This window comes from Tachypleus tridentatus, chromosome 6 (assembly GCF_004210375.1).
Source record: "Tachypleus tridentatus isolate NWPU-2018 chromosome 6, ASM421037v1, whole genome shotgun sequence".
Taxonomy (NCBI): Eukaryota; Metazoa; Arthropoda; class Merostomata; order Xiphosura; family Limulidae; genus Tachypleus; species Tachypleus tridentatus.
The window spans coordinates 28,163,906-28,176,735 of NC_134830.1; the positions used below are offsets into that span (position 1 = coordinate 28,163,906).

At 33.8% G+C, this 12,830-nt stretch overlaps 1 protein-coding gene across 7 annotated transcripts in view; it reads right to left on the reverse strand.

Moving 5' to 3' along the window:
- LOC143252145 (ecotropic viral integration site 5 ortholog-like) overlaps positions 1–12,830 on the reverse strand; it is an 86,693-nt gene that overhangs the window by 16,168 nt on the left and 57,695 nt on the right. For all 7 annotated transcript variants that reach the window (XM_076503836.1, XM_076503838.1, XM_076503837.1 and 4 more), the window contains 7 exons: positions 7,219–7,426; positions 4,251–4,550; positions 2,798–2,923; positions 1,430–1,573; positions 1,145–1,234; positions 705–802; positions 451–511 (listed from right to left, as the gene is read on the reverse strand). In XM_076503836.1, coding sequence (XP_076359951.1) covers positions 451–511; positions 705–802; positions 1,145–1,234; positions 1,430–1,573; positions 2,798–2,923; positions 4,251–4,550; positions 7,219–7,426 — 1,027 coding nt within the window. The remainder of the gene's footprint in view (positions 1–450; positions 512–704; positions 803–1,144; positions 1,235–1,429; positions 1,574–2,797; positions 2,924–4,250; positions 4,551–7,218; positions 7,427–12,830) is intronic.

Genomic DNA, 12,830 nt, shown 5'->3' on the forward strand with positions numbered 1-12,830 from the left:
ATCAAAGGTCCAGAGTGGTCAAGTATTCAGACTATATTAAAAGACATCTGTGAAGTTGCTTGCTGAATGCTAGGAAACAACTACCAATGTTACATGGACTATGGAACCTAACCAAGGATCTGTGGTGTAATTTTGATATGATATTCCTATAACAGGGCAATGAAAATTGTATTGTAGGTCTATTATCAAGATGCATGGCCATCAGAGAATGGTCAGATATGGCAACGTGATGAGGCTCTTAAATAGTTTTAATATGCCATAAGAAACCTCTGTTTTGCATATAAAAAAAACACAGCCCTTCATGAAAATAACTAAAATTACTTTGGCAAGAATTTATATACTATATTTTCTATGTAGAATCATGATAAGAGTTCTACTTTCATTTTTATAATATTTTTTTACATTATTTGAATATTTCTTTATTTCAATGTTATTGGTTTTTTAACTCACCCGCATTTCTATCATTTCTTCTTGTTCTTTTGTCTTTAAAACTGAATATTCTTTTTCTAATCTGCAAAAAATGTTCAAGTTCTAAATTAAAAGTTTTGTTTCTTATCTATTTGGGTATAATGAATTTAGTTTATACAAACTATTAAAAATTAATATTTTACATTTATAATCAAACTGTATTACATTAATATAGCAGGTAATTGTACTTTATAGGTGTTTTTTTTTAATATTATTTGATTAAAAAATAAACCTACTTTTTCATTTTCCTGCTATTATAACTGACTTGTAAAGCCATGTTGATCAGATAATCAGGATCAGTTTCACATTTTGATGGCATCTCTTTCTGAAAATACTATGGAAACACAGAAATAATAAAAAAAAATCAGTATAATAATACACAAATTCCTGATTGAAGCAAATAACCAATATTAACAAAGTAAAGCTATAAAAAGCATTCTCTCTTCAATGTAAATGGTCTGCAAAGTGAATATTTATTAATTTTTAATCTTCTGATAAATTTAAAACATTATAATGCTAGCTTTCTTTTTATAGATCTAATATGATAGAACAATTTAAAAGTTTCAAAATCTGAGCAAGTAATTTAAAAGCAAATTTCAATGTTTTTTTAATTACAAGTATTCAAATATGAGTGAAGAATCATAATTTTCTTTCATTAAGTTTCAAAAAGACTCACTTTCAACATTCCTTCCATATCTAATTGTAATAAATCTTCTTTACATAACTGAAGTATTGCTATGGCTATTCTGAAAACAACTTCCATTCCCTGTAAAGTGAAATACAAAAAATATAATCATGAGACTAAAAGGAAAAATTAAAATTGACAAACATGCAGGGAAAAGAAACAAAATAGTTAAAATGTTATAAAATATGATGTTATCGTATTAAACACATCAGTCAACAATTCTATATCCATCAATTTTCTGTGAGGAAATAAAAGTATAAAAATGGTAAAACTTACTTCAGACAGCACAAGGTCCATGACTCTGCAAGCAAGTTGGAAGGGTAAAGAAGCTGTGAAGAGTGTTAAAAACCAGGATGATGCATACATTGAGGTGTGAAAACTTTGTGACTGGAGATGCATGTGAAGTTCAGGTAGAATTTCCTGTAAATAAAATCAATAAAACAATGATCAAGCAGTATAAAGGAAAGTTATTTTCAACACTGTTCCAATGTATTATAGATGTCTCTAGACCATTAAACTCAAATGAAACATTTATTTATTAATCTAGAGTGGCCATTATTTTGTGTCACCATTTGATAACTTATGACAAAATCTCCTTGGTGGTGGGGATTGGAAGTCCCATATATCCTCCCAACCTCAGTTAGTAAATTCAACAATTACGTCATGAATTTTACTAGACATGGACTATTCACCCAAATTCCATAAGATGGTATGCTGAATTATTTTTATTATCTAGACATACATTTTAAAAAGGTGTAGTCTTGATATTATGTCTTATAGATACATTTAATCACCTGCTTTAGGAATTACACACACCAGGTGATGCAAAAATTGCCTCATCTGGAGTATAATTCCATCTGTTTTGTTCTGAGACATTGTTTTTCAATTATATGTTCTAATATACCAAAGCACATTAGTTGGAATGTATACACTTCAGAACGCTACAATCAATTATCTTAACAATTAAAAAAATAGTAATCTTCATATGTAACTAAACTTGAATAATAAAACTTTAATTGTATTATATACTACATCTAATAAATTAAATATTTTTACACATTTTTCTAGATGTCTACCCATTATGCACAAACTTATCCTTATCTAGACAATATAGTGTATCTGGAACATGTAATCATTCAACCCATTCTAAAGAGTTCAGTTGGTACATTTAATGATTAAAAATTCACTAAGTAATTTTACCCATTTATTACAGCAGACACTGCAAAACTAAACATTCTTGAATGTAACCAGTTGTTTATACCATAATTTCTTTTCAGGCACATCATGCTGCTATATTAAGAGTAAAAAAATACCAAACAGAAGTGTTTTTTAATGAACAAACTTTGTCAAAAACATTGGTTTTGCTTATGATCCACTTTTAGTAAGAAACATTTCTATCTAGAACACGATATCCCAAGTGCATGAGTAGGTAATGCAAGTCCACACTTTTTTGTTTTCATAACTTCATCTATCTCACACTCAGTGTCAAAGATAACTATTTAATAATGAATCATTTCTAGTTCACTCTGTATCCCTCTATAACTACAAAGAAAAAAGGTTAGATGGTATAGAAGATTTTTCTATTGTGGAAAATATTCTGTAACTTGTAATATGTTACCTAGCAGTATGTAAAAACAACCATACCTGGACTATACACTCTAGTTGGTATATACGCAAGCCTAATTCAGCCATAGTAGGTTTGTATATTTCTCGTAACCTGTAGTCTTCCATTAATCTCACCAGGACAACAAATGCTTCTTCTTCTGGCATCTATAAATAATTTACAACTGAAATTAACTTAACAATGAATTACCTTGTTTTAAACACTGAAGACAGTTTTACAGCATCAGTTTATCTTCATACTATTTTATAGCTTTGTTTGTTCACAATTGAAGGACACTTATAATTTCAGGAGGAATGAATAAGTCAGATTTTGCTAGTTTGCTATCTGTTACATACTAGCAAGTTACTAACTCCTCAAACATCCTGAGCTTCTGATTTCTCAGACAACAATCTCAAAAAAAAAAAAAAAAATCCAAGAAAGCAAGCAACAGTACTTTTAGTGATACATCGGATAAACAACCAGGTAAGAAATCATGATACTTATATAGATGCACACAATTCTGAGAACTAGCCAGAGATAGTGCTGTCAATTAGTATCACCCACTGTCTATATAGATACTCTTAAGTATATTGAAGGACTAAGTGAAAATAATATGCAACAGAGTAACTCAAGCTTAAATATTAAATGTTGGACCTTTTGTGATGTAGTTCAGCACACTGACTATTATGCCTCATCCAACCTGTTGTAGGTTTTACTAAATTAAGTGTGAAGATGTTTTTCAAATGCAGTAACTACACATCTGGCTGCTTCAAAAATAAATTACTCACAATGATTCTAACCTATTACTCTCAACAAATCAGAAATACCATTTCAAGTAAATGGTTCATAACACCCGCTAACATTCTCTCTCCCCCCCCCGGTCCAGCATGGATTAAAGCATTCGACTCGTAATCGGAAGGTCGCGGGTTCGAATCCCCGTCGCACCAAACATGCTCGCTCTTTCAGCTGTGGGGACATTATAATTTAACGGTCAATCCCACTATTCGTTGGTAAAAAAGAAGCCTAAGAGTTGGCAGTGAGTGGTGATGACTAGCTGCCTTCCCTCTACTCTTACACTGCTAAATTATGGAAGGCTAGCACAGATAGCCCTCGAGTAGCTTTGTGCAAAATTCAGAACAAACCAAACCATTAATTCAGGGTGTATCTTCGCTTTTCTCTGTTTACATAAAAGACAGGTCTTGATGTTATTTTCTCTCATTGTATTTTGTTGTGAAATGTGCAATACAAATTTTTACTTTTTGATTCATTTATATGTTTTCTTCTCTTTAAACACCAAACACATTTTCTGAATGTCAAATCATGCGATGTATTTTGTAAATTCAGATTTTCATTCAGCTCTCGAGTAGTTTTGCGCGAAATTCAAGACAACAAAAACAAACAAACAATAGCATCACCCCTCACTGATTAATAATGTAAAGCTAATTAATATACAAACTAATTTCTCTTACTTTAAATAAGTTAAAGTTTTCTTACCTGTAATAATAACAATCCAACAATAAAGGCACTTCCTTGGCAATAACCCACTTCTTTATCATGAAGGGAATAAGCTTTCATAACATTAAGAAGACTCTCTTGACCCACTCCATCTTTTTCGCGAAAAAATTCGTGTTCAGGGTAAGTCCTGGCAATATCTCGTCTAATGACTTTTTCACAAGGCGAATAACTCTTAATGTACTCGGCATAATTATTTTTCGCTGTACAAGTTTGTGCATGACACAACAGTTGCCAGGCAATACCACGAAAATGATGCGGAATCCCTTTCCTCACCAAATCCTAAATAAAATTATCAGTGAAAAAAGCTTTGTTAGTCCCTACTTTAACAGTATATGCTCTTTAAGCAAAACACTACGGAATAAGCAAGAGAAATGATTTAAAAATAAATCACATAGTAAGTAAGTAATTTTGAAATACAACCCCCTTTTACACAAATTGTTTAAGTTGATTACTTTCTATTGATTTATTCATGATGTACTACGCATTTCATTATTCATTTTGACAGTGATTTCATGCGCACTCAACTCGTAATCTGAGGGTCGCGAGTTCGAATCCCCGTCACACCAAACATGCTCGCCCCCTTTCAACCGTGGGGGCGCTATAATTGTACAATCAATCCCACTATTAGTTGGTAAAAGAGTACCCTAAGAGTCGGCGGTGGGTAGTAATGACTAGCTGCCTTCCCTCTAGTCTTACACTGCTAAATTAGGGACGGCTAGCGCAGATAGCTCTCGAGTAGCTTTGCGTGAAATTCAAAACAAAACAAAACCAATTTCACGAGTTAAATTCTGGCCATAAAGCACTACAACTACAGCATAGTAGAAGCTGACATGAAAGTTAGGGATGAAGGAAGAGGTCTTCTGCACCTGACCCTTCTGGGTATTTAAAATCCAACATATCCAAATATTCGCAAAGCAGCAGCGAAGCGAACAAGTTAAATTTGTCTTAAAATGTTTGTAAACATACAATAACGAAAACTAATACACCGAATCGTCGTACTTAACTACGTTAGAATTTAAAAAAAATATATTTTGAGTTAGTATTTTTTATATTTAGATTTATAAATATTACAATGTCTTGCCTTAACTTAAACTTCTTTTGAAGTTTTTTCCCCCTTTTAATAAGCTCGGTTCTTCATGCTAGCCTACTTCAATTCCTAAATCTTATACTTTAATACATTTCTATCTGAATTACTAGACGAATTTCAGATTTTCTGCTGTTATTTAGAGCTAGAATTCACTCCCCTCAAGTCGGAATAACTTTAGGACATTTTCAAAATAATTGAAGTTTATTTATTGGATATCTACCGGATAGGCATAAAATTGGCAAACATTTTTGCAATTGCCTGACAATTACTCCTAAACTTCGACATTCTTTTATTGCTGTTCCAGTTTCCATATTACAAAAATTGAGGAGCACAATCTTCCACTTAAGAATATCTACGGCAAATTTAACAATTTCCTAGTGCTGTTGTTTGCGATTTATGAACTAATGAAGTGGGAAACCAGCTCACCAACGTGTAAGTATTTTTACCGATTTTTCCCTAAGATTTCCTGCCATTTCGTATTCCAGTTTTGGATTTCGTAGTCTGTTAGAAATATATGTGAAGAGCCATTGTAGTCTTCCAGGTTTCATGGTTTACAGTTCAGTAATTTAATGTTGTTAAACCCGTGAGAAAGTCTCTCTTTCGTACGTAATTCCCACGTTATCAACCAAAATATCAGACAGAGCATTGTTTACAAAAATCCAGGTTTACTTATATTGATTAAAACATTAGGGTTTTCCGAACATTGCAATGGCATACGTTGATTGTTAAAGTAACTAATATTAGCTCACACTTGCGGACACAAAATAACTATGAAGTTAAAACTCATGTTACTGAATTACATTATTGGGCTATAAATAAATTGCACTGTATATTTACGTGCTTGCTTTGATATAAAACAATATTAAAGAAAATATGTATATTATCACTTAATACTTCGCTACCCATCAAATTTGTTTCACTTTGTTGTACATAAAAAAAACTCTTCGCTATAACAAATATGACAGACCATAAACATTATTTATTGCAATTGTTAATTTTGACACTAACTCCAAACTAATTCTAAAACTTGGAGGCTTACATGTCGGATTTAGTTAATATTTCTTTATAATCTGAAACTCCGATATGATCACCATACATATCGAATGACAGATTTTTACTAGTTTGGTGATATACCATTACATCGATTACAATAGTCAATATGGATTCATATGGAACTAGTTAAATCCATTATATTGTTTAATCTCGAATTTTCAAAACTTAGGAAATGTGTTCGCAATCAAAAAACACTTTAGTGCTAATTTTCAGAAATATATGAACGTTTTAAAGGCCTAAACAAGAATATTAACAAACCGTGTTAGGAACACAATAAAACCCATATTTTTTCTTGGAAAACCCATGCACGTCTCAAAAACTAAATAGCCTGCTACATAAAAATTAAAAAGCCGTGCACCCGTCAAACCGATATTTCTCTCGTTGTTGTACTAACAGACACGCAACGGACGACGCGCTAATTTGGTTTCACAGTTAGATTTGAGGTTAAGTTTGTAGGGATCATGATGAATAACCGAACTGGATATACTCGTACTATACACTTAGTACTGATGACACATAAAACTCATTTTTTGAAATTTCCCATTATGTTTGCTTTATTGTCATGAAGATACAAAAACAGCATTATTTTTTTTTCACTATCACAACCCTCTGCTACAATTATAACCCACATGTTTTAACTGCAGGACGTTTCAATTTTGAAATTTTCCAAATTGCTTCTTTAGTTTGGCAGACTAGCAAAACCAAAACCAGGAAGACAGTTCAAACTGAAGACTCCGAAATTCGTAATAAAATCCACTGCCTTTATAATCACAATTAATAACCTGTAGAATCACAGTATGCAATTACCTTTATATAGGAATTTTTCCTTTTGATATAAAGACCCCATTCATTGACTACCTGACCCCAGGTCATCCATACATCGTCTTGCTCATCGTCTGCTGCTATACTTTGTGGACTGTTTCCCGAATTAAATGACACCTGACTTGTGTTCGAGGATTTTCTGGAATGTGATGATGCTAAAGAATTCAGCGATTTGGAGTCCGATTCGATTAATCTGAGAAAAAAATAAAGTGATGTAAGATAATACAATGGTAAAATTGCAATTAAATAATTTTGTCTTCTGCTTAAAATACAGAAATAAAACACGGTAAGTACAAAACCATCTCAAGATTGTTTCAAACGTTAGAGAAAAAAACAGTAAATGTTCTAATTCTCAAAATGCTTGGTACCAAAAAACCATTACGTTATTCTACATTGTGACATTCTTTATCCACATAACATAGAATACCATGCATATGGAAATTAGGCATTATCTTATTACCAACAATACCTTTCATTTCACCCTCACAGTGACATTGTACGCTTGAATGGTTCAATAATGTTACTTTATTGCTCTTGCACCTTTGTGCAAAGTGAAACAAATGGTAATTTTACAATATTTTCAGCATGGCGGCCGGTGTAGGCTCGCTGATTTCCTTTAATAGTCATTTTTTCACACAGACGGCGTCATTCGCTGTGTTTTGCAGTATGGTCGATCTATTTTTGGGATATATGACGAAATTTTGAGGAATATTACGTCATTCGAAATTGCGTTAGAAGGGCAAGGAGACCAGTCAGAAAACAACTTACCAACTCAATGAAGAAAAAACGGTATCAATGGGGTCTTAAATACAAGAACTGGATGCAAGAACAATGGAGGAAGATGTTATTCAATGACGAGACTCGTTTCTTCATACAGGGTCAAAGAAGTCTGCATGTTCGCAGATCTCCAAGTGAGAAACTTCGAGAATCTCACATCAATCAGTTCGTAAAACATCCCTTGAAAATGTTTTGGGGCTTTTTCAGCTACTATGGCATCGGAGGCTTACATATCGTAGAAGGCGGGATGTAAGGACCACAGTACACAAAGTTTTGCAGAGAACAGTCATTTCAGAATTGAAAAAGATTTCCAGATGGATCTGGCATTTTTTCAGCAAGATTTGGCTCCGTGCCACACATCGAGACTTGTGAAGAATTTCATGAGTACAACGCGAATAAAGGTACTGGACTGGCCTGAAAACTCTCCAGACTTAAATCCTATTGAAATTCTTTGAGCAATTTATAAAGAAATACTTCGCAGACTTAAATCCTATTGAAATTCTTTGAGCAATTTATAAAGAAAGACTTCGGGGAAAAGACTGTACTACGAAAGATAAGCTAATTGAGGTGTGGTACCGCGATTCAAAAATTAGTAAAGATTGCAGTCAACTCGTGGACTTGATGCCAAAGCGGATTAATGATTTGATGAAAAATAAAGGCAGACGGTCATATGTATTAATTTGCGAGTAATATTTGGATTCTCAGAAATAAAACAAAAAATTCAAAAAATCGTAATTTTCCATCTTGTTTCAATTCATTTGCACAAGGGTGTGAGAGATTTCTAAAACTCATAAATGGTGATTTAGTATATTGTCCAGTAATGTTTCAGTACCATAGCTTCCCCATACACTATTCCTGGTATTGGTGCTATGATAGCTTGGCCACTGTCAATGTCAACGCTTTCGACATAAGACGAGTGGTTCTTAAAGTGTGGTCCATGTTCTGGCCCAAAATCTAAGTCACATCAAAAGCAGTGTCATTCTTCCCGTTATTTCTGATGTGTTTTTGTGCAATGGCAAATAAATGCGTGCGAGAAAGAAGCGGTAGATGGTTTTGGGGCTCCAGCGAAGTGATCCACAGAAGAAACAAATTTAAATACTGAGACAGACGACTCCTGGCACTGTTGACTTTCATAATAATCAAACAGATACATAAGAGTTGAGGGGAAAACCAACTTAATTTTTTTTTTTACGTTTTATGAATTTCGCGTAAAGCTAGCAAAACTACACGAGGGTTATCTGTGCTAGCCGTCCCCAATTTTGTTGCGTAAGACTAAACAATTACAGACAGTTAAAGTGTTAAAAGCAGGGTTTAATATCTAGTTCACATGTTTAAAAAAAAAAATAAAGTCAACTCGAGATATATTTTCATTTTCCTATAAATATTCACAATGATATCTAAGAACCGAGAACGAAAATATTTTACTAGTATTACAATCACTTATCTGCTATAGGAAGTAATTTAGGATTTGTCAGGCCATCAAACAATGTTATATCTAGGGAGAGGGTGTTGAAAGTATTCCCCTCAGAATAATTTTGAAACTTTAATGCTACGAGTTTGAATAATGAGCCATTTAGATTACAAATGCTACACACACACACACACACACACACACAGCGAAAAGTATTGAGCCAAAAGAAGCAAGTTTAAATACATCAGTTGTAGTTATACATACCATGAAAAAGTGGTCAGGCCATGACCTGACTAGCCTTACCGCTTTCAACAGCCATGCACTTGCCAGACTTCAAATCGTCTTAAAATTATTCAATCCTTGTTCACTGCTGGTACACTGATAACTAGCAAATGATAGCAATTAACTTCACAATATCCCGCGCCACCACCACTCCTGGATTAGGCAAAGGGACTTAATTCGGATAAAGAAAGCTAACAGATAACCAAGGAAGCTTCTCGTGTGCAATAATTAACTCACTGTTGAAAGAGCAATTATAGATCTCTATGCTTTTATACGTCCTGTTTATTCATTTCTTTGTTAATTGCCATCTTCCCCAGTGACTCAGCGATAAATCTACAAGCTTACAATGCTAAAAATCGAGTTTAGATATCCGTAGTTGGCAGAGCACAGATAGCCCGTTGTGTAGTTTTGCTATTAACAAAGTTGCTTATTGATAACATTTGACCTTATTGACGAACTCCAAAAGTCAAAATACTACTGGTTAATGCGACAGTATTATAACAATCCCTGGATTCCGACTGGCTACAGAATGTACAATGTTCCAGCACCGAATACAAAAATATTTTTGCAAAAACAGCCAACAACAAGAAATTATGAAGTGCAACAGACTTTTAAAGCTGAAATTCCTTGCGAAAACTCGCGTCAGTAACTGAAGACATTATTAGCTTCTCGCTAGGCATCGGTTTTAGATACACATTCTCTTAACCCTAAAACAGAAGCCATCACAAATTGATGCCACTACCTACTACATTCCTGCCGTTAAAGGGTTAATAACTTGTAGCATTTTAACTAAGGCATTAAGGAACGGAATACCGAAACTCTTAAAAATTATATTTTTTAACATCACTTCAATGAACTTTAAATAACACAACGTTTCCTCCTTCCTTTTTTGTTATTTTTAGTTACGCAGATCCCTCACTGACACATTAACGCGTCACTAAACACAGATCAAACTTTTTTGTTTTACTATACGGCAAGATAGCGATATTTTCACGTGGCGAGTGAGGTCCTGAAAAAAATTTCTATACGTTGCGGACGTGAGTAATGAAATATTGGATGCTCAAATGGGATAAATCAGTCAATAAAAACTCTTTGTTAGTATTTTTTTTCTGTGGTATAGACTGTTTGCTTACAGTATTTCAAATTGTTACAAATAGTAAGAGTTCACCGGAAAGGTTTTTAACGTGTAAATCTAGAATATCAGTTACTACAGTATATTAATAAAAGTATTGCGTTCTCTAGTTTTCATAGCTACATGCCGAGAAATAATTTAAAATACATATATTCAAAGAGAACAAAAAAATTATAAACGTTCTTTACAAAATATATGCACCAAAAGGTTGCATAGTTTTACATAGTAGGTCAATTCATTACGAGAGTTCAGCCCTAACAGTTAGTTAAATACTTAAAATAGTTAAATAAAAGAGTTGGCGGTGGGTAGTGATGACTAGCTACCTTCCCTCTAGTCTTACACTGCTAAATTAGGGACGGTTAGCACAGATAGCCCTAGAGTAGCTTTGTGTGAAATTCAAAAAACAAACAAATACGATACAATTCTACAGTACAGATCTTAGCTTTCAGTTTGAGATGGTAATCTAACGCATGAGGGTAGAGAGTCCGGCGGAAACCCCTATTTTTGTGATGTAAAAATGTTATGCTGATATTGTTATAGTGCAACTGATTAAGATATTTAACATTTTGTACATTCTTCTCATTTTTGGTTTGGAAGAGTTGCATTGCACACAATGGTTTATATTTACATTTGTATTTGGAATACTGAAGCCGTACTGGCACTTTAAGGTTTTGTAAGGCCCGGCATGGCCATTTGATTAAGGCACTTGACTTGTACTCTTAGGGTCGCGGGTTCGAATCCCCGTCACACCAAACATTCTCGCCCTTTCAGCCGTTGGGGCGTTATAAAGTGATGGTCAATCCCACTATTTGTTGGTAAAAGATTAGCACAAGAGTTGGCGGTGGAAGGTGATGACTAGCTGCCTTCCCTCTAATCTTACACTGCAAAATTAGGGACAGGTAGCGCAGATAGCACTCGTGTAGCTTTGCGCGAGATTGGAAAACAAATCGGTTTTGTAAGCCACAGATATCGACTGACTGCTTCAAAGAGCTTCAGTGTATCAAATATCTTTATGTTCGTGAAACCCTCTGCCACACTGTCACAAGGTTCGTGTTCAAGCATTAAACATTTTGTTTTCCTCCAGTTGAATAATTATTTCAGGTGTACACAAATCGAAGAACAACAGTGCTCTATCTTTTAATACATAATCAATACGCCACTGCTGTGTGTAAGGTATTTATAAAACAGTACCTCCAAAATAATGGAACATGCTAATATGTTGTCACAGTAATAGTGAATACATGTATACACATGACAAACAATGATTGAAATAGCTATTCCACTACTGTTGTACAGAGTTTAAATTAGTAACATAACAATTAGTACATACTCTACAAATACATAGCACAGTACTTTACTCTAATAACAAATTTATGATAATTTAGGTCTAGCTCCCCCTGTAATGTTACAACAAAATAATGATTTAACATTTTGTTGGATGTTTGTAGATTACGTCATTAGTCATGCAATTGTTTGCTATATTTCATAAAAAATTGCTTATAGATTTAATCTCATAACACCAATTTCTCACACATTTTCTGTGGGGGATATGCCCTCAGAACCTGATAGTATTAGCATGCTTTGCACAGTTTATGATTACTTTTCATCTCACAAAGTAGGACCCCTCTTTTAAACCTCCTTGCATACGAGCCTGATCTAGTGGTCATAATAACATTGAACTGCTAGAAGTTGAAGGCCAGAACACAAAGGTCTAACATATTGAGTTAATAATATACAAATAGATGTATCTAAATAAACCAATTTGTTGAATACTGAAACGTACGAGGTATTAGTATTTTGTTATCGCTACGATCTTCAGGTTACATTTAGGGTTGACTGAGTTTTCCCTAGTGTCACGGAAGGTCATGACAGTCTAACAAACATTACACGTTTTTGTCATGTACCTCATATTACGATTCTAATGATCTCTCGCTATCTCGTTTATCAGTAATTCGTTACATATTGCCACATACAGTATTTGCATGTAAATTTTAA